Raw genomic sequence first — 22,500 nt, forward strand, 5'->3', positions numbered from 1 at the left:
GTGGTGATACCAGTTATGGGTTTACATTACTTATCTGAACCCAGAGGCTGTTAATTCTTCCTCAATCTTGATTGTTAGAAGTTACGATATATTAAAATATTTAGCAAATCTTTCACAAGAATACAACACTGTACTGACACACAAAGGCAGGGACCACATGTTTATGCTACAGAAAGAAATCTAACCGTAAGGGTAAAGCCAGAGAGCTATATCAAGTGAAAGTTAGCTGTTAACATAGCAAGACAGCTGAGAATACCCTTTGCTAAAATTAAGAATAAATTGAATCAGTTATTTCTCCTAATTATTATCTGTGCATGAAAAATAAAATAAACTTTGTTTCTAGCTTCAGTTAAAGCAGGGGCTAAATCACTCCATGGTCATGATTAACAAAAAGGTGTTTAGCTTAGCAGACGTAGTAGGTAGATAATACAGAAAGCTGTCCACAAATCTGAACCTAAAAATAACAGACACACATACATCTGAATAAAAAAGTGACATTTAATGTTTAAGACAAACAATAGAACAAAATTATATACAACACTGCTGGGTATCCATCCAGGAACTGCTTTTGAAGTGTTATTTCTTTAAATCAGTGGTTCCCAAGGTCAAGAGCCCCCCCCCCCCTGTGAAAACACTGTCCTGTGAAAGTCTGTCTTCACTCTTATCAAAATCCAAGAGATAGTGATGTATTTCCTTGAAAATTTGATTTAAAAAAAAAAAAAAACACAGGCTGGTGGCTATAAATTGCTAATACTATCCAGTCATATGTAAAGTGCTAATGCTAATATGTGACCCACTTGCCACTGGGACACAAACTTCAATATAAGAGCAGTAAATTTAGCTCAGAGTGATGAGTAATATCACAAACCAACCACCTCCTATTACCAGTTTTAATTCACATATTTCTATAAATGAATACATTTATAGAAATATGTAACTATACATACGTGTGAGTATTTTCTCTTATTACTGCGGCCCCCCTGCAGTACCTTAAGGCTGCGGCCCACACTTTAGGAACCACTGCTTTAAGCAATTCCAATGAACTGAAGCGTGACGTACGACAAGGATGAAAAGCATCTTTTCCAAAAGCTGTGAACAACGATCTCCATTTAACCAAACATGCTTGGCTCAACAGGTGTGAAATGGGTATTTGTCAGTTTTTATTGAAAAAAACTTTATATGATTATTTCAATCATAGGTTCACAAAATGACATATGGATAAAGCTGATTCTCTTAAAATGTAAATACAAAATCCCGGCACGTGTTGTTGTTGTGGCCCAAAACAAATTTGTCATCAGGTAACAGCTAGCCTTTAAGCCAAGAAAACAACTGCATGAAATACAGTTTGATACTGAACCAACAGTAAACTATCATTTATGTAGCTCGTCATACTTCTCATTTGACAAATCAAACTTCTGCAACACTAGTAGTAGTAGATTTTGTCCCACAAACACTGTGTAGTGTATTTTTAAAACTTATAAGAACTAGGAAGACGTACGGCAGCAAGAACATGATATCTCAAAAAGATTTCCGTGAATTTCTTAAAGTCAAATAAAATCCTTCCTTCCTGTCCGTGATTGGTCCTTTATATAAAAACACCATTTTTAAAATCATAAACATTATCCAATAGGCCTGTTTCACAGCAGCTATTTGATTCAAAACAGCAGCTAAACAGGCACAGAGGCTTAATGATGTGCTTAGTGACACCTGTGTTTCCCTACTGTCTGCTGTGAAACAGGCATATTCCACGATCCCAGGGCAGCTTCTGGTTAAACACCAGTGCAATCAGCGTAGAAAATACATGGGACACATCCGTGACGCTGACTTGCTTTGATACAGTCCTCTTCTATCAATCTTCTCGCTTTATCTACATTTCTTTTGTTCATTTTATGAGTGTAATTACTAAATACTAAAAGGAATGTTAGTGGGTTTGAGCTGAAGGTGTTAACTAAATGTAATGAAACTCATTGAAAATTTTCTCAAAAATGTCACACATAAATAGCTAAATAAATGATCAGAGCAAATCTTCCAAGTCATCTGAGTGTTTTCCAAGTGTGTAACTATATATATAGTTTTTACTTTATCTGAAGTTGTACCACAGGAACGTTCCTAATGAACTGGGGACCTGTGGAGTAAATCAGGATGTTTTCTCCACAGTGACCAGGTGATATATAAAGTTTTGAGGAAATATTCTACCTGACAACATCCATGCTTGTGGGTATTACTCTGGATGGGGCTTCGGTGCTGTCTGCTAGTACTGCAAGTCTCACTCACGTAACACTCAGCAGAAATAGCTCATAAAATCTGTTTAGTCTGACATTTTGGATCCGCTTTGTGATGACTGCCTTTCTCTTTATTGGCAACGAGTTACAGCATGCTCACTATTGTTGCAGTGTCGTCTCCTCTGCGTCACATTTCAGCATTGGCATTTACAGAAATGAACCACTGAACAATTACCTACCTAGGAGGACACCTAATTTGTCTAACCTTCAGAGCTCTTTAAATCATGGTGCCTTGAAAATTCCTGGGAAGTCTGTGTGGAAATGCAACTTAACACAGACTTACAAGGACCCCAGAGTTAAACCCTGTGGAAAAACGTGATGTGCGTATAAAAAGGGGAAATGCATTTCATTTTTAAACAGTTACACCTGGCCTCTGGCATGCTGCAAATAATGTTGATAAAGGTCTGAAATGGCAGGGTATGAATTTCCACACACAGCACAACTTACACCATCTGAAGGCCTTTTGTTTGACTTGCTGGCATTCTGAGTCACATGTCTCTTCTCAGTTTTTAAAGTTGTAATGGTTTTTGCAGGTCCATTTTTACCTACACTGTCATGACTGGCCTCTTTATCTTGGACTATCTTTGTCGTGCTGGGATGCTCAGAAGAATTAATCGAATCAGGAACCTGGCTTTGAACACAGGAAATCGCAGGGAGCGCTACATTTGACTCTTGAAGTACTGGGTCTGGATATTTTGATAAGGGCCTTAAAGGAGAGTCATGTTCCTCAGAGGTTTGGTGTAATGTTTCTATGTTGTTACTGGTGGGAGGCCTAAGAATTTTCTTGTTTGATTGTGCACTACGATCATCTACGAATGAATCAAAGTCAGGGTCCTTGCGTACGTCTAGCGTTACGGAATGGCAGAGCTGGTGACTGAAGAGCAGGTCTAGAGTTTTAAAGCTGCATCTGCAGCGCTCACATTGATAAGGCAGAAACACTTTCTTAGGCCTGACCTGAACCCACTGGAAATCTGGGTGCTCACTCATGTGTTTTTTGTAAGGCTCTACAAACCGAAAACCTTGCCCGCACTGAGGACAAGTGAAGCGGCCACGTCTCTGACGATGAATTCTCTGATGGTGCCACAGTTTTTTCCAACTTCCTAGTGTTTTACCACAGCAGGAACAGGTGTAACTTTGACCTGGGGCGTGTGTGAGCATGTGGGCTCTGAGCCTGCCCATGTGTCTGAAGAGTCGCCCACAGTTTGGGCACAGATATCTCCTGGGATCTGATCTGTTATCTAATTTGTTTAACTTTGACACCAGGGGTGTGAGATGGTGAGCCGGTATGACCGTTGACTGGAACGGTTTCTTTAAGTTGTTAGAGCGTTTCTTGAGGCTAACCTGTGATTGTTTTCTCTGCATTTCACAGTTTACAGCCTCAACAGGAGCTGAATTGTGCGCTGATGAGCACCTGAGAGCAGGCACTGTGTACTGAATTAATGACACCATCTCCTCCTCCTTTATTGCAGAGCTGGAGGCATTTCTTTCCATGCTGCACTGACTGCGATGGGCGTTAAATTCAGACAGCACACCGAACAACTTGTCACAGTACAAGCAGCGATAAAGCTTTGCACCGGTGTGCTCTCTCATGTGGCTGTTGAACTCCTGCAAATGATCGAAAACATTCTTGCAGATGTGACACGTGTATGTTAGCGAAGGCTTTAGGCGTCGGTTTGACTGCGTATTGCCACTGCTTCCCAAAGGCCTGCATGTGTGATTTTTTGCATTGCTATAATGAGTAAATGATTTTTCACAACGGGTGCAATTGTAACGCTTCACAGACCAGTGCGTGAGCTCGTGAACACGGAGGAAATAGGCTTGGCCGAAAGCTTTGCTGCATATGTCACACTTATAAGGCTTCTCTCCTGTGTGGACTCGGACATGTCTTATGAGGGCAGATTGAAATGGGAATGTTTTACCGCAGTATTGGCAGACTTTCTTCTCTCTTTTTTCTGCTGCTCGTTGAGGTTCCTTGCTGTTTTCCTCTGCTGGGCCTCTGCTCTGTTCCTCATACTTGTTGTTCTTACTCTCAAGCTCCAGCTCATGTGCGTGCGTCTCCATATGCAAGGCATACTCAGAGCAAGAAAATTTAATCTTGCAATATGGACATTTCTGATATTTGTTGCTCTTTCTGTGCGTCTTGAGATGAAGATTTAAGTTAGAGTTTTTGCTAAAACCTTTGCCACATTCGGGACATTTGAAAGGCCTCTCTCCTGTATGAATGCGCTGATGGATGACAAACTGAGACAGAAACTTAAACGTACGACCACAATAACCACATTTCAACACTGTTTTACCCCCTTTTTTAGTATAGACGATATTTTCGTCAACACTGGTGTTAGCTTCCTTCTTGCCATCACCGCAGTCTGTTTTTGATTGGGTGTTACCACCTGCCTCACGGTTCTCTACAAAATCCCCTCTTTGTAACAAAACCTTGTTTACCATCCTCCTCCTCTTGCCACCCCTCTTGCGCCGAAAAGTGGTGTTTGGAACCTCGGATTTAACTGAGGGGATGGCACTGTGTCGGGAAGAATTACTGCTATTTGACTGGGACGTGGGCTTTAAAGGCTCCAGCTCTATCTCTACAGTCTCAGCTTTCACAGCAGGTGGGGTCCCAGCAGGTGTCCGTGTTTGTTCAGAGGAAGTCGGGGTATCTGGGCTAGAAGGCTTTTCCTTTTGCAGCTCTGGATTTGTTGGAGACTCTGGAGTTTTTGATAACTCCAGACTCCCCACAATCTCCTTGCTGCCATTCACGTCCAATGACTGCTTTATTTGAGGATCATCAGTCGGAGTAGGGCTTGGCAAATTTGCACCTTTCAAACCCTCTGAAGGAATAACTTCAGATTCAGCCTGGGAATTCAGCTGTATTTGTGGTAATTCAGTTTTCTCTTGTTGCTTTTCCTGTTCTTGGCCCTCCACAGAATGCAGGGGGAGCTGATCATCCTTTCCGTGTGAATCAAACCCTTGGTTGTCAGTGCTCAGGTCCATCTGTTTATCTGTCCCTGCTGTTCCTCCACAGTCTGTTTCGCTGTTCGACCCCGACCGAGCCTCATGGGTTTTATCCAGCTTGGACACTTTTGCTGGGACTTGCTGATCAATCTGCAACTTAGTCCTTCGTCTCTTCACACCTTTAGATTTGGATGCACAAATACTTTCTGTAGTGGCTGCTTCATTCTGCTTCAGCACCTTCTTGTCCTCCTTGCTACGAGATTCCAACTTATCATCCTGCGTCAAAGGAGGCTGCTCTCCTCTACTCCTCAGTCTCCGTGCAGGACCACTAACGTTATTAGCATGAGGAGGAGAAGTAGGAGCGCTGGGAGCAGAAGTCTTAGAAACCTGGTTTCGAAAAGCTGCAATTTCTGCTTTTCTTGGCCGGCCTCGTCTTCTTTTTGGCAGCAAAGAGGCAACACCTTCTACATTATTATCCAACACAGACTGAGGAGCACGCATCTCATTATGAGACACATTATTTATTAATTTACCATCCACAGCGTTAGGCAAATCATCAGTTTTGTGGTTTTCTCCACATGTTGGCAAAGATATGGTGGTGCTAACCACCTTATGCTGAACAGCATCAGCAGCATCTGGATCTCTTTTGTCTTTAGTCAACGCCGGTTTTATTTTACGAGGTCTCCCACGTTTTTTGTGGATCTCCACAGGCTTCCCTTGGCTGTCTGTTGTAGAGCTGCACACGCCGGCAGGTGTCGTTTGAGATTTTGCTTCCACCCCTACCTGCGAGACCATGAGCTCGCTATGCTGACAGTTTGCCTCACCGGCTTTTTCAGAGTTGACACGAACACCAGGCTTCCTGCACCCAGGCTGTTTCAGTGCCGTCCCTTTCATTTTGCCTCCCCGCCTAGAGTCCAGGTCTCCCTCACTGCATGTCCTATCTTCAGGTGTCTGTGGAAGTAAAAGAAGAATCACCATTAATGTATTAATGTTTTTATCTTTATTGTACGTCATTTGGAAAAGCATGTTTATTAAAAAAGGAAGGAAAAACACATGAACTGGGAAATAATTTGCAACTTTCAAAAACTATACAAACAAATCTAGCAAAATAGAATCAAACTGTAAAATTGAGTCTACATATTCACAAATGCACAGCTGTATGACTTAAATAAACAGCATTACATCAGACTGCACTCTTCATTAGTGAAGATTTAAATGATGCTGTATACTGAAATAAACAGGACAAGCTTGCCCATTTGTCTTTCTCACTGGCTACCTGCTTGCAGTCCGAAGAGGCATGAATGGAACTGCGAGGTTGAGGTGCCACAGAAGTTAACTCAGAGACTGTATTTTGATCACTGTTTCCTCTGCTGAAGGACATTTTACTCCCCATGTCAAAAGTCTGTGGATTAAACAGCGACAAGGAGGCTGTAAAACGAGCAGCGGCGTGTAAAGCAAAATGCTTCGGGCTGGGGATAAATTATTCCCAGCCTGAAAAAAAAAAGTAAATAAATAAAAATTATTAATAAGCTGCATGCCATGCCCATTTGTCGTGATAAGTTTTGAAGTGGATGGTTGAATTGTGATATCATATAGCCATTGACTCTTTTGAAAGGCCTGTCAAAATGAACATTTAGACTAAAGAAGTCTACTGTAAGGCGTAACTGGGCCAGTCTGGAACATGCACACCCAGATTAATACTCCAAAAACATATGCTGCGTTGCAAAACTTCAAGTTTTCCCACCAAAAGGTGAGAAACCTTTGAAAATGATCTAAACCCATGAAAAAAGAAGGCAAAGAAGCAGAGTGCAACCAGTCTGACAGGGAACTGCTGAGTTTGGGAAGAACATTCCTGACTTTCACAACCTGGTGACTTCAAAATACTTTTCTAAAGGTGCTCTTCCCAGTCCAGAGAGACTGATTCTACAACAGTTATATAAAAGTTTTTCAGCAGCTGGAGATGGAGATATAAATGATGATGCAAGGTAATATAAAATGAGCTCTCTCACCAGCAGCTAAAGCGTTACCATAACAATCTGATGTTACAGTATCAATTTAAAGGTGTTCACACTTCTGCTCACAAGAGATGACACGACAAAGAACATGCGCACCACGGAGGGCTAAAAGTGGACTCACTGCAGTTTGTAAACCTTTAAATAAATGCATTAGATTTACTATAATAAATCCAACCTAATTTGCCGAGATAACTATGGTTGCTATTGTTATCCTGCTTTTTATCTTCACAGATAGAAACATTTCATCTGATGGGAGACTTTCTGCAGCAGAGCTGATGACTCACATTTAACCCCCCTCAGACACAGCCGTGTCCCCACTGGCTCACTTCTACAATTATTTACAGCATTTACACTTTTAAAAATCCAGTTACCGGTTATCATTAAACGCTACCAATGCCGCAACTAACAATGCAAGTTAGGCGCTATAGTGTGGTAGGCCACATCGCTAGCTCCGATAATTTTACATCACAGGCCACACGGACCTGAGCGTTAATCGCCATGCCAGCTCATGCAACTTTCTTCACAGATAGTAACGCGAGTGTAGTTCATCTGTGAACATCTGTGCCAAATGTGATGGGTGGTAGTAAACACAAAGTGCTTGCCTGCGTGGGAGAGAGTCGGGACTGGATTCTGCGTAGCCATGCGCTGACCGCCGTTCAACTAGCTAGCGGTGGCTAACTCAAATCTGACACAAGAGCTGTGGCTGCGAGGCATTTTGGACCCTTTTTACGAGGGTGCGCTGAGCTCTTAATGTGGGCCCGGCTTTTTCTTCTTCTTGAGCAGTTTGCAGAAGTGAATCACTCGGTATACGCGCACAAAGCAGCCCGAGAAAGTATTAAGCCGAGCGTACAGAGCGGATAGTTTGAGTACTGTGGGAAATTTCGGAACTCTTAATTATGTGGGGTAAACTTTCAAAGTGGTTATCAGGACACACAAAACGCCAATTTGTTTAGTCTTTATGTATGCATTGGTGAGACATATATTATTGATAGGAAGCGTGGAAGGCGGACATTCAGTTGGCAGACACTTACCAGTAAAGTAAGTGAAGCCCGCTCGTTCTGCAGTTTAAAGTTTTCGCAGTGAGTCCGTGCCAGATGTGCACACAGCAGCCTTCCCAGTGTACACCTGCACATCTGCCCCAGTTTGGTATGCGCTGTCTTAAACATGGGGGATTTATTCGGCGCTTCATTTTGTTTACAAACAGACAGCAAGTGAACGCCGCATAGGCGTATTTGGAGCATCTTTGATTTTTAGGTATGGATGTTACCTCATCATCAATGGACGTACGATAGCGCTTTGTTTTTGCTTTGAAACGGCTCCCTCTGCTGGAGGATGACCCACTAAGGACAATGAAGCTGTTATAAGTTTAGTGTATCAAAAAAAAAAAAAAACACCCAGCAGAACTGAGGCAATAAACTGGGAAAAAAAAAAGAAACGAAATAACGCCATTAAAATATGTACACACAACTATTAACATACCTTATTTGAGAGGGTATCTTTAGGACTTTGTCATTAATTTACATATACAATGCAGGTATTAAAAAATGCACTCAGGCAGTATACACTGACAGTATGTATATCTAATGTTAATACATTTGTTAATATAAGAACACAAATCATGGGTGAGTTTGAAAATATAGTTTAATACATTATATATTGTACTCTTAAAAGTCTGACAAAGCTGGTAAGAACAAACTGGGTATTTGGACAATCCCCACAGCTTCACAACACATTCTGATCATACTAAAAACATATTTAAAAACAACAAAAATATAATACAGCATAGTTAAACCCCACATACGTACATTTTTTTGGATTTTACACCTGCACCCACTGCAGGGGTGCCACCTTCATAATTCTGGGAATTCAAAATGCACTAACAAAATAAATCCAGGTGAATTAAAATGCATCTTTATTATCACTACCTTTTCTCAAGATCCAGGAAGCACTGTGCTCCTGTGCAGTTAACCGAGCTAATTCCCTTCAACCAGGATGCCGCCATCTCTCTGCTCTTGGTCCTTAATTGTGACATGCAGACCGGATGTGCCTCACTAGTTCTGTCAAGTCTTGATCGGGACAGACGAGGTTACTTGGTAAATCATCTCAGCAGATTTGTCTGGTCCGCCTTCAACAATGTAACAGTCGTCATCGCTATCTACTCCCGTGTTCCTGTTGACAGGAACCATCCCTTGCCCTTTTTCCAAACTTACAGTCACGATTTGGCTCTTCTTAATGTTAGCAGAAGGTGGTATGCCATATTTCCTCTCGCCATTCACCTGAGCGGGAACTGGGCTTGCCATCTTTTTGTATTGCTGCCTGCTGCCTCGCACGTGCTGGGCCATAAACTCCCGTGCTTTGACGCACTTGTGCCTCTGAAGGAGCGGAGCGGTTTCAAAAGGAATACGACAGACTCGGCATGTGAAGCCACTCGATGCAGAAGATACCACTGCAGAGTTTGTGGGCATCTTTAGCCGCAAAGATGGAGTCTGACTTTTTGAGGGAAAGATGATGTTACGTCTGGATGCACTCTGCAATAATGGAGTGACACGTAGCCCCTGACTATTACTGTCGTTTTGATTTTTCAAGGTGAAAGCGGCACGAGCCGCGCTGCGATTCTGGTTTGCCACCTGTAGAGAGGAATTAGGCAGAAGCCCCAGGTTGCTCAGATTCTGTGTCCTGCTTGTTGCATTCATAGTTTTATAACCGAGCGGTTTTGCTGTGATTAGCCTGAATTTGGATGCGCTGTTTGGCGAGTTACAAACATGAAAGCGAGGCACTATCTTTTTGCTGGAGAGCAGCAGCCCACATCCTATACAGCCAGAAATTTTGTCAGCAATATGTGAACTGTGGTGTGAGATTAGTAAGGACTTTGAGAAAAAAAACTGCCCACATATACCACAAGCATATGGCTTCTTCTTGCTAAAATGGCGCACCGTTTGCAACAACACAACCGGCTGATAAAGTGTCCACAGATCCACTGTTGGTGCGCCAACGTCTCCAAAAACATTCCGCATGTTTTTTACTGGGGGTTTGGGATTTGGGAGGACAGGTGCTTGTGACATCGAGGGGTTCAACTCAGGCACTTGTGAAATTTTTGGAGACTGCACGGGAAACTGCACCCGAGATACTGACGCAGTGGGTACCTGCAGTACAGGTTTCAACTCCAAAGAATCTGAGGGCATGTTGCCTTTTGTCCAAACAGCCGCCGCTTTAGGTGTATTCCAAATCACCTCACCTTTCCGCAACCTTTTCAGTTTCTCCTCCTCCTCTATACGTTTCTCAATCCTGCGCTTCCGTATCGTTTCATGATCCAGCACTTGGTGCCCCGGTTCGTGCGTGGTGCTGTGCTCCTGCATGTGCTTGTACTCCGTGAACTCTGTCCCACAGGAGCAGATGAAACTTGCGGAAGAACACATGTGCTCCTCCAGGAACCTCCTATTTGCAAATATCTGCTCGCAGCTAAAGCAAATCTGGCCTCCGTTCATCAAGTCTGTGACCAAACTATGGTCCACGGCGCTCTGCCTTCCAGTCTCCATCCTTAGGCTGGGCATTAGTGTGTTCACCGGTGACGGGGAGCCCGCTGGTGCTGGTGAGAGGAAGCAGGTTTGAGCGTTAATACAAATCACAAGCAGAACTTTAGGTACACTGCACATTTAGCATCACTTTAGCTTCTTTTTGAACGTTTAAACGAAGTACAAACTTCTGAGCTTTACACAGTTACTGGCGGGTCACTCCATGCACTGTGAACGATTCACCCAGATTGTTCGATGATAAATAATTCACAAAAAATGCACTGCACACCTGCGGGGAAAGCGCGTCAGCCAGTAATGTTCTAACGTTTTTGTCTTAACGCGCGCTTCCTTTGCTACAAACCTAGCATGCTAGTGTTAGCCTCGACTATATCATGAGCAACTACGTTAGCTTACCCTCACATGAAAACGAAAGCGACGCCGTCTCAATACTCTGCCGTTAACCTTTGGAAAGCTGTAAACCGTTTGTCTGCTGTTGTTTTGCAAAACATTCACAAAGTGGCTGAGTCGCCGGTATGTAGCACAAGTAGATAGCAGTTAGCCTGTCAACCACACCGAAAAACAAGAGGGAAGAAGAGGAGGAAAAAGAAAAAAAAAAAAAAAAATCTTCCCTCTTCTTCTTGTAAATAGCACGCGATGTTATGTTGAATTAGCGCCACCGACTGGGACTCCTAACACATTGAATCTATTAATAAAATCAAAGAAAAACAGAAAAAAGAAAGAAACAAAACAGGGAATGAAGTCGTATCTTCTTTTTCAGGTTTGCTCGCCTGAGATACCCTATCTTTACACAACAAACTGAAAGGTGTAGGCTAAAGTTTATATAACACCTCGCCCTCAGGGAAATGTAATCAGCTGCACCTTTAACTCATGACAAAAAGAATAAACAATAACAGACCATTCATGTCAAATCTGCAGCTACAGGTGAACTCTTTGTATCTAAAGCATATTCATGACAAACATTTAAACAAACATTCAAACGTTTATCAGATACACAGTGTCAGTTCCTATTGGTCCTAAGCTTGTTTTTTTTTTTTTAAATAAATAGATAAAAAAAAATTCTCATAATTTGTATATTTTATCTCTCATTTTAAACAGCTTCTGGATATTAAGTGGTAATTATGCTTTGTTTTGAATAATGTTATAATCTACAAAACAGCTGAATTTCAGTGTATGTTTTTGAATAAATAATGGATTTGTTGGCTCATGATGGGTTTGTTTGTTATCATTCACATGGCTTTAAAAAATTATTTATTTTTTGAAGTGAAAAAAATAGAGTTAATATTTGTCTTGTGTTTCCCCCACACGCTACACAGTAAGTTATATGAAACAGTAAGTAATATAAAGTACATAATGATTTTTGGAATAAGAGCTCTTTAACTTTGTACAATATTGCAATATATTTAGACATTTTGGTTTTGACATAATTTATATGTAATTTCCAGTTTAATTTGATATTAACAGTAACTAAGAATTTAGTTTAAAAAAAACTGCATCATTTATTAATTTTTCTGTCCTTTTTTGATGAGCTGTTTCTGAATATTATACATTTTCCTGTATACATTTAGAAGGGAATCAAAAATTTTTTTAACAATTAGTGAAACCTGATGCCCTTTTGAAACTTTTTTTGGGAAAAGGTTCACATAAATCAAAACTTTACTCCAGCCAACTGGTTCAGTATCATAATATTACCAATATTTCCTCTCCTGAGCTACTAGTCTTTGAATTTTCTAAAACAAACAAACAAAAACACCTTCATGTAATCTCCTTTGTTTCTATGTTTTGCTTAGTTGTGGAGCTAAACTATTGTGTGACATTTTCACCTGAAAACCTTCCTTAAAACAAATCAGTAACAGCTGAAAAAAACCTGGTCAAATAAACAGCCTTAGGCTCCATGAATGAGAGAAAGTTGGAAAATCCTTGAAATACACTTGTCGGCCACTTTATTAGTAACAGCTGTCCAGCTGCTTGTTAACCCAAATATCTATCACATGGCAGGTACAAAATGCATGTAGACAACCTGCTGAAGTTCAAACTGAGCATCAGAATGGGAAAAAAAAAAAAAAAAGGTGATTTAAGTGACTTTGAATGTGGCATGGTGGTTGGTGTCAGACAGGCTGGTCCCAGTATTTCAAAAAAACTGCTGATCTACTGGGAGATTCCCACATAAAACCGAGGGTTTACAGAGAATGATCTGAAAAAGAGACAATATCCAGTGAGTGGCAGTTCTCTGGGTGAACATGCCAGAGGTCAGTGGAGAATGGAGAGACTGCTTGGAGCTGATAGCAAGGCAAGAGTTACTCAAATAACCACTCATTACAACATGGGTGTGAAGAAGCAGACCTCTCAACATACAACAAGCAGATGGGCTACAGCAGCAGGAGACCACATTGGGTGCCATTCCTGTCAACTAAGAGCAGGAAACTGAGGCTACAATTAACATGGACTCACTGAAAGAAGAATGGAAAAACTGCCTGGTCAGTCAATATCTGTTGTGACATATGAACAGTAGGGTTAGAATTTAGCATAAACATAAATGCATGGATCCAGCCTGCTGCTGGTGTAATTGTATAAAGGATAGTTTCTCAGCACACTTTAGACCCATTAGTATCAACTGAGCACCATTTAAACACCACAGCCTACCTGAGTATTGTTGTTGACCATGTCCATCCCTTTATGACCGCAGCGTACCCATCTTTGGATGGCTGCATCCAGCAGGGTAACAGATCATGTCACAAAACTCAAATCACCTTAAACCGGTTTCTTAAACTTGACAATGAGTTCACTGTACTTCACAATCACCACATCTTAGTCCAGCAGAACAACTTTGGGATGTGGTTGAACAGGAGATTCACATCATGGATGTACAGCTGTCAAGTCTTGCAACAAATGCGTTAATGTGAGTCTGCTAAAAATGATCACATTAACCCTTCCTCTCCTTGTAAAGATGGCACTGCAGCACAGCCTCTGGGTTTTACCTCGTTAAACTGACATCGATACTGACTGTTCCTGAGCCATCTTTGACATTACAGCTGCAGCAGTTAGTGTTAGTGAATTTGTCTTCATGCCATCAAGAAAAACAATGCTTACTTAAGATGTTCAATCTAGACCTTGGAAATAGCAGCAGACAAAACAATCTTAACTCAATGCCATTTGCTCTGCAAGTCTCCTGTCGGGGGACAGATGTTGAGCACCTCTGGTACTCATTTGCCTTTATAAAAAGCCTTAGCCTCAATCTGCTGATGAGAGCCATTTGATAAAGTTAAAATCTTCTCAAGAATGGATTATAGAAACGACTTGAAATCCCGCTAATATGTCTTTTGAGCACAGTGGTCTCGACTGTCGAGGATTTTTTTTTCTTTTTTTAGTACAATACACACCCAAGTCTTGGGGAGATGTCAGCTACTTTTTATTTAACTATCAACTGTGTTGATTTATTCTGATTGCTTCATACCACAAACACTATAATTTCCCCTGTTCAGACTGTGGCCTAGAGAGTTCAGTTACTTGGCACTGCAGCTGGATTGTTTTTTTTTTTTGTTTTTTAAGAAAACTATAACTCCTGATAAGCCACTTAGCCCGCTTTGCATATTACATAAGTAGTATCATTGGCCACACCAATTAATGAGAGAAAAAATGGGAAGGATATCAGTGTTCACTCATAAATATGCAAATCTATGCAAAGATCAGATCACTTTTTTTTTTCCCCTATTGGGTAGCTGCAATTCAAGTATGAAGCAGCAATGTAACGATCTTGGTACATCATGTACATGAAAACATTACAGTTACAAAAATATTAACATGATGTCCTGAGTACCATGTAGGATGGAGGGGTATAAAACATGCAACATACTCATCTGAAAACATGAAGTAAGAACCCTATACTCAAAAGGGTTTGGCCAATATAATATGTGTTCCTCCACACAGTTTAAACACAATACTGGAACACAAAGTGATACAACTTTCCTGTTTCACATACTGGTATGTTTATTAACACCAAGAACAACAACAAGCTACAGCACCAACTCAATGATAAAAGTTTGGTTATCAAATATTCAGTCATTTACAGGCTACTGAGAACAGGGAATATAAAGGATCAACTCAGTAAAACTAAAATGTATAGTATGTATTTTTTTCCATTTTTAAACTGGAATAAGCTACTATCACACTTTAAAAAACACCTTATGTACAACATCATGAAAGAAAAAAAAAAAAAAAACAAAAAAGAAAAAACCCAAATACAACTAGTAAATAGAAGTATAATAATTAGGGTTCCTTTCTTTAATGCATCATACTCGAAATAGACACAATATAAAAAAACAAAAAAAACAAAACAACAACAACAAAAAAAACGCCTTAAAAGTTGTTAAGTAGTAAGCTGTTCTTGTGTTTTTGGTTTTGTGTCCCCAGCCATGATGCGATGAATCCTCCTGCGGTGGTTTTTGAGTGATTTCAGGCTTGGGTACGTGCCCTGGCAGACGTCACAGCGATATGATTCAGACTGTTTGTGAGTCAGCAGGTGTTTCTGCAAACTTTCCACTGTACCAAACCATCGAAGACAAACTGGGCAGCGAACAGGCTTGATGGCAGGCTTGCAGGCACCACTCCTCTGGTGAAAAATCAGACTGATGGTGTTGGGGAAGTCAGTGTTGCAGTGGGAACAGTGCACGCTTTTGGGTGGGTTTGCAAGTTGATTTGTAACCCGTGCACCTTTGCATCGATTCCACGATATGTGCCTTCGAAGGGAACAGCGAGTTGCAAAAGTGTTCCCACATCGTGTGCACACAATCCTCCCCTGCTTCTTTGGTGGATTTGGTAGTGGCTCTGGGTGCGATTGCTTCTGTGGAGGAGGGTGCACTGCCTGAGCCTGTTGCTGCTGCTGCTGAGGTTGCTGCTGCTGAGGTTGCTGCTGCTGAAATCGAATCAACAGTGGTTGTGATCGTTGTGGCTGTAGTCCCTTCAGCAGCTGGTGATGAGGATGCATGTGGATCTGCAAATGAACTTCGTAGTCTGCCCAGGAATTAACAGTCTCTCCACAAGTTGGACATGTGTATGACTCTTGAGCGTGCTTCTGCAAATGCTCCAAGAGAAGTCTTGGAGATGTAAATCCAACCCCACACTCACATGTCACTCTCCTTGGAAGCACAGATGGCAGTGACATGATGCCCCAGTTTCCTCCATCATCCTCCTGGGTTTGACTTGCTGGGTCAACTGATGTGTTGCCTGGCAAGCTCGTCTGCACAGTCCCTCTTTCCACATCTGCCATGGTTCGCTGAAACTGACATCTCTTTCTATGAACCATCATGTTATCTTTGCGGTTGAAGGTCTTCCCACAGACAAAACAGGAAAACATTGGTTTGACATTATTGGCATTTAGTGTAATCACACCCTGGCTACCACTCTGTGCAACAGTTCCAAACCCGCGTGGCCTGAAACCGCAGAGTCGCAGGTGGCGCCTCAAAGTTGAAGCCCGGCTGTAGGTTTTCTGACACCTGTTGCACGGGTAACGTTTCACACCATCCCTGACAAAATAACGCATACCGTGGGATTCCATCTCTGCATGTTCGACTGACAAAGAGTTGTTTGCTTCATCATCAATACCTTTCTCTGCAGAGCGAAACACTTCCATTTCATCATCTAAGGGCATCGTCCACTGCCCTTCGTTACTATCTTCACTATTGGCTGCTTCTGCATCCCAGCTATTTTCCTCTCCTTGCTGCAGTGAATTGCCACACACAGAGTTGTCCTTGTGCTGCTCCATCGCTGAAGATTTCAGGGAGAATGGGAAGAAGTTCTGTGCTGGCCGGGCCCAGGCCAACTGCGAAACTGCAGACTGTTCTGAGTTTGGAGAGGTCACCTCTACCTTGATACGGCCAGTAACTTCAGTGCCCACGGCAATGCTCTTGGAATTGTGGGACGCAGCAATGATCTCATCTACACCAACGCTGGCATGACTGTTACTGGAACGCAGCGCTAGCATTTTCTGTATTGAGGGATTGATCTGCCGAGAAAGGGCTGACCTTGGACCTTGACACTTGTGTGTTTTGAGGTTCCACCTCCGTGCATAGCTGTGCTTGCACATTGGACAGAAGAAAACCTTTTTTGCATTGTTGAGACTGTGGAATGGCACTATTTTCTGTGCAAATTGAAACTTTTTTAAAGAGCTTGATGGTTGAATAGCCCTGTTTCCAAACTGAGGGCACACGTGATTATCAGGCAAAGGCAGTCGCCCAATGATCAGCTGTTTGCATCGGCGACAACACTTAATCCTCTCTTTTTTGTGTAAGAAATGATGCTCTGTTAATCTGTCCAAGTTCTGAAAGACCCTACGACAGCGGCCACACTGGTATCTCCCATATGTGCCATTGCCAACAGGATCCATGAGCTTCTGACGGGTCTCAAGAACCACAACAGGGGATAAAGTCTTAGTTAGAGAGACAACCCTCTTCTTACTGGACTCAAGAATTCTGCTAATGGACGGAGCCTTCGTCTTTATACCAGGTTTTGCAAGCAGCCGCCTCAACTGTGCAATGGAAAGATCGTTGATTGGTGGCACCTCTATTTTTGATCCTGGTGTTATATCCACAGGCACAGCTTCCTGCTTGGGGACAACTGTGTTTTCGTTCTGATTCTGACACTGAGGGAGTGGCAAGTGTTTCATGTATGCTGATGCCAACAGCTTCATAAGGGTGTCGTTTTTGGGCAAATTCTCTCCTTTTTCACTGCTGTGAACAGAATTTGTATTCTCCTGGAAATTAGTTTCCTCTACAGTCTCTGGTATTTGCTCTGCAGTGGGTGACATGTTCTGAAGCTGTTCCTCATGATCACTTTCAGGGGGTGCACACTGGCCTTGAGGAGTGGTTACTATGGCAATATCATCCTCCAGGCTTACATCTGCTTTATGGGTTGTTAAAGTGGGTAATTCAACAGCTGGGGACTTGGAGGTAGAGGGGCAAGTAAGGACCAAACTTGACTGGGTTACAGGAGTGAATGATACATGCTGGGTTGGAAAATCCTTAGCGCAATCTGTTGCACTAGGGAGAACAATGTTACTATCCAGCGGCTGCAGTAGCTGTATTTGAGAGATATGTGAACGTTTGTGCTCCAGCATAAGACCGAAGTCCTGAAATTCCTCTCCACAATCACAAATAAAAAAAGAAGGTGTAGGGCTATCAGGCAAGAGTGTTGGTGGGCTCAGGTGTTCACTGGATGAATCCGTACTTGCAAACAGTGTTTCATGTGGGCTGATGTTTGGCTGGGTTGGAGCAGGGGAGGTGACCTTGGAGGGTGGGCTTGCATGGGTTGCCTGATGCACTAGCAAGGAGGCCAGTCCAGTAAAAGTGGCTGAACAAGCCACACAGCGATACACTTTGGCAGCATTTCCCTGTAACCCAAGCATCATGGCAGCCAATTTACCCTGCGAGGCAGGCGATCACGTGGTCAAGCAGGGTGGAGTCCTGTAAATCACACACACAACATATACAAAAGGATGTCAGCAATGGAAAGCAAACAGTCTCCCTTTAACAGTATACACCAGAAGTAGACACTAATTCCACAAATTTTGGTTTTGTCAATATTGATGCTAGGATTTTTACCAGTGCTGAGCAAATCCTGTAGTCCACCAGGTCTAAGCTGACTCCCCAACAGGCCTGAGAGCACATTTGCACACAGAAAAAGACCCACTGAAAAACAAAAACTGTAAAGCAGTTTTAACGAGGAACCTGTTGGTCTGCTATTTGTCCACCAATTGCAGATGACAGAAGGTTAGATCCTTTTATCATTGTGTGTAAAGGTGGCTAACTCTGATGGGATACGCTCTTGCTGATATAGCTCTGAATTCCCCAGTGTCTCTCTGTGCTGTTCTGTCCTGTGCCAATTAGCATTATAGCAGATGTTTTGTGCAACATTAGCATAGTGCAACATTAAATTGCCCCTACAGAATCCCTTACAAAAGAAAGCAAAAAAAAAAAAAAAAAGGAAACCAGAATTCTACGTTGTATGCTATTCAAAAACCCTTTGGAGAAATTACACATGGACATTTTCCCATACACACTAAACCTTGGGCCTCATTCACTAAAGTGTGTACAAATCACCTTAATTTATGCACTAAATAAGTGTGCAAATTTGCCATGCAATTTGCTGGATATGACCACGGACCAATTTTGTTCTTAGCACTGTGCATATTAGAAGCAGTACCTTTTGCCTAGTGGTGAAATAAGAAGAAAAAGGTGTAGTTTTATAATAGAAAAGCACGGTCACTGATGCAAAAAACCAAAAGAATGTCTTATCTTCTGTTCACTTTATGGGGAAAAAAAAAAAAAAAAAAAGGTTGGAAACAATGAATGAGGCCCATTGTTGAGTGGGATCTAAGTGAATATGGCCCAGCTGAATTAATGCCTTATCATGTCTCCTCCAAAAAGCACTACATTTGAACCCATAAAAAAAATGTGTGGTAAAGGACATGCTTGGTCAGAGCTGATTTTTGCAGAAAATTTTTATCCCAACACCTCGCTCTACAGAGCAGATGAGGTATGCCCTAGATTGGAGGGACTGCAGAAGAATCCATCAGGTCTTTCTGCAGAAATGGGATCAGATCCTAGAGCTACAGACTGACCCTCATTTCCACTGGCACAATGAGGTGCACTTCAACTTACTCCTGACAGCGTGGGTGGGGTGGGGGTGGGGGGCAGACCTGTGATACTGCCTCTGAACCAGACCAAACCGAGAGAGCCTTAACAAAGCTGAGCTGCTGAGCAAAACCAGATGGCTGCATGTTTGGCCATGCGATAAACTACACTCACTCACAGCCACTCACATGTGATGCAAATCAGCACAGAACCTCATCATTAATTTTACACTACCCAAATGAAAGAAAAAAAAAAAAATCAGCTGATATAGAAAGGGTGACAAATTAAGGGACAAGCCACTTCAAGCACCCTATGATTTGCAGAATGCAAAGCATTGGACAGTGTCCGGGGAGGAGGCACAAACCTCCTTCGAGGCTGCGTCAGGCAGGCATCCGGCATAAAAATCTGCCAAATCAAACATGCAGAGCTACCCGCTGTGGCAACCCCTTGCGAATAAGGGAGCAGCCGAAAATAGCTTGAAGCAATGAACAGTGTAGAAGACAGGTGAAGAAGAGAGCACAGGCAGGGTGGAGTGGGTGGAGACGATTGTCAGCGGTGATTTGTGATAGGATAGCAGCAAGAGTGAAAGGGAAGGTTTGCAAGATGGTAGTGAGACCTGCTATGATGTCTGGCTTGGATATGGTGGCACTAACAAAAATACAGGAGGCAGAGCTGAAGAGCTGTTGCCGGGAGTGACCAAAATGGACAGGATTAGAAATGAGTATATTAGAGGGACAGCTCAGATTGAGCGGTTAGTTAGAGAGAAAAGGCTGAGAGGGATTTGGACATGTGTAAAGGGATAGTGGATATATTGACAAAGGATGTTAAAAATGAAGCTAAAAAGCAGGCAGAAAAGAGGAAGACCACAGAGAAGATTCATGGATGCAGTGAAGGAGAACATGCAGAGGGTTGGTGTGACATTAGAGGATGCTACAGATAGGGTGAAATGGAGGCAGATGATTTGCTGTGGCGAGCCCTAAAGGGAGCAACCGAAAGAAGAAGCCACCACCTTTTCGCACCCATCATTTGTAGCTGCTCAATTTTGTTAACTATATACTGTGTTCTTAAAGAGGTGTTTGAATCTCAACATGCCCGTTGTTACTTTACTTTAACAGCATCAAACACTTTCTTAGCTATGCTGCCATATCACAAATATGACTGCTATTTTACATCACAGATAATCACACTGCTAGGGACTGAATAGCCCTGCATTTAACTGAGGCTGCCGTGATATTTCTAATCGTAAAAATGTTTCCTGCTAAGAATCTGTTACTCTGATTAGCCTAAAGCTTTTCACAGTTTTTACAGAAATTAAACCACTGCTGTGGCAAAGATGACATAAAGCTGTGTGGGTTATTTATGACCCCCAAAATTTACGTATGGTTGTAACATCATAGGTTTTTCTCACTTCTAATTCACCACACTGTAATGTTTTACAGTGAACCAAAGAAAACAGACCTTCAACAGAATTGAGATTACATGTATAATGAATATTTCAAGCCTGTTTTTGTTTAACTTCTGATGATTGCTTATAGTTAATGAAAATTAGAAATCCAGCATCTTAAAATATTTAACATTGCATTTGAGTAAATTGCTATTCAGTATTAATGACATAAATAGCACAAATCACAAATCTCAGTCTAGTTTAGTACACACAAACACAGTCACACGACTAGGCAAGCTGTCAACACGGACCAGTTACTCAAGTACTACATTTCTAGTACTGGTCTCTGTGTCAGGAAGGGCATTCTGCATAAAAATCTGCCAAATCAATCATGCTCAGCTACCCACTGTGGTGTCCCCAAGTGAATAAGGCAGCAGCCAAAAGCAGCGTTCTAGTCATAGATTAAGAAAACAGTATAGGTATGATAAACACAATTAGAGCCACTAAAATAGTATCCCTGTATAAAATATACTGGGGCCATTAATGACACCACCTGGTCAGTCACCAAGACAAATTGGCCACTTTGGAGTTAAAATCTGTGCACTGACAATGTCATTGAAAAAGGTTTTAATGTGAAGCACTGCCAGGAAGTGCACCCTTATTTGACTAAAGGTTCACCACACTATCCTGAGCCCTTTAAAAAAATGTATTTGTTAAAAACAGCATGACAATTTTTACACTCTTTTATGAAGAATGAATTCAACTTAAAAACAGCCACAGAGTTCACTCAAATAAAAAAATGTTAATGTAAAAGTCATTGCCATTACATTACTACTAGGGAAATATTAATCAACGTGTCACCGGATTCCTCTATGTGAAATACCCTAATTAAAAAAAAAATGTGATTAAGTACAATTAGCAAAACATAATCAAAATGTAAACTTGAGTTATTATGTTCAATTTAAACTCTGAAAATCTGAATATTTGAAGCTCAAACATAAGCTTGCTTGCACTATCGGACTAAACAGGAAGCTGAACCACAAACAGCCAGCACACTCAAACATGAACATAAACATACAAATTGATAGGAACGTTGCTAAGTAACATAAAAATAGCAGCGATTTCTGAGTACGTTAGCCTGCTAATGCTGGACGTACCGCTAACAAACACAGCCACGCTGTTTTACTCCCAAACCAAGTTACCGTTACGCGTACATTTACAGTTTACCAGCTCCGATCGAAGCCTAAAGGCGCTTCCAATATGAGCAGTATTTATCTGCTCCGTTTGCTAGCCTGACATCTGCGCCTACCGTACATAAACACGGGGGGTCTTGCTCAAACATCTCAGAGGGTTTGCTAGTGGAAGCTAACTAGGAGGAGGTGCCCGGCCACGTTCCTGAGTAGGCCGAAGGAATGAATAACTAACTAACGCTTGAAAGCTAGCTACCATGACCTATGAAGCAGCAGCTGCACAGTAACCGCCCGTTTCTACTTTCACGTACTCACCAGTCACGGGAACGCGAACGATTTCTGCAGACGAGGAATCACAAAGGCTGAAAAGGAGGGGAAATGGCCCGGCAGACATCTGTCCATGCAAGGAATGAACTCTCAAGGGAAGCTCAGCTCAGCTCTGTGGTGAACAAACGTGATGCTGTGCCAGAAGGTAGAGCGCTGAGCTGAGAGCTGCAGCTGCAGCAGGCGCGGAGGGTTTGCA

The 22,500-nt window shown here is 42.1% G+C and overlaps 2 protein-coding genes across 11 annotated transcripts; both read right to left on the reverse strand.

Annotated features, from left to right (window-relative positions):
* Nucleotides 1-813: 813 nt before the first annotated feature.
* Nucleotides 814-8,092, reverse strand: LOC115793780 (zinc finger protein Xfin). The gene is made up of 3 exons (XM_030748884.1): nt 7,849-8,092; nt 6,508-6,633; nt 814-6,182 (listed from the first exon to the last, which is right to left on the reverse strand). Exons 2-3 carry the CDS (start codon nt 6,622-6,624, stop codon nt 2,643-2,645), a joined length of 3,657 nt encoding a protein of 1,218 aa, XP_030604744.1. The 5' UTR covers nt 6,625-6,633; nt 7,849-8,092; the 3' UTR covers nt 814-2,642.
* Nucleotides 8,093-8,918: 826 nt separating this feature from the next.
* Nucleotides 8,919-22,500, reverse strand: LOC115794343 (zinc finger protein 208). Of its 10 annotated transcripts, none has more exons than XM_030749800.1 (3): nt 22,293-22,500; nt 10,330-10,832; nt 8,919-9,610 (listed from the first exon to the last, which is right to left on the reverse strand). In XM_030749800.1, exons 1-3 carry the CDS (start codon nt 22,369-22,371, stop codon nt 9,482-9,484), a joined length of 711 nt encoding a protein of 236 aa, XP_030605660.1. In that variant the 5' UTR covers nt 22,372-22,500; the 3' UTR covers nt 8,919-9,481. The 10 variants fall into 10 exon arrangements, with proteins under 10 accessions (XP_030605660.1, XP_030605655.1, XP_030605657.1 ...); XM_030749790.1 differs by lacking the exons at nt 8,919-9,610; nt 10,330-10,832 and adding exons at nt 14,746-18,233; nt 18,372-18,425; XM_030749792.1 differs by lacking the exons at nt 8,919-9,610; nt 10,330-10,832 and adding exons at nt 14,746-18,233; nt 18,372-18,472.

This window comes from Archocentrus centrarchus, chromosome 16 (genome assembly GCF_007364275.1).
Source record: "Archocentrus centrarchus isolate MPI-CPG fArcCen1 chromosome 16, fArcCen1, whole genome shotgun sequence".
In the NCBI taxonomy this organism is placed as follows: Eukaryota; Metazoa; Chordata; class Actinopteri; order Cichliformes; family Cichlidae; genus Archocentrus; species Archocentrus centrarchus.

Bases quoted from the DNA above. Each gene is read 5' to 3' on its own strand.
- LOC115793780 (XM_030748884.1), bottom strand. From the start codon at position 6,624: ATGGGGAGTAAAATGTCCTTCAGCAGAGGAAACAGTGATCAAAATACA. The intron at 6,183-6,507 runs GTAGCCAGTGAG...TTACTTCCACAG, and splicing joins CCTCTTCGGACTGCAAGCAG to ACACCTGAAGATAGGACATG.
- LOC115794343 (XM_030749794.1), bottom strand. From the start codon at position 18,178: ATGATGCTTGGGTTACAGGGAAATGCTGCCAAAGTGTATCGCTGTGTG.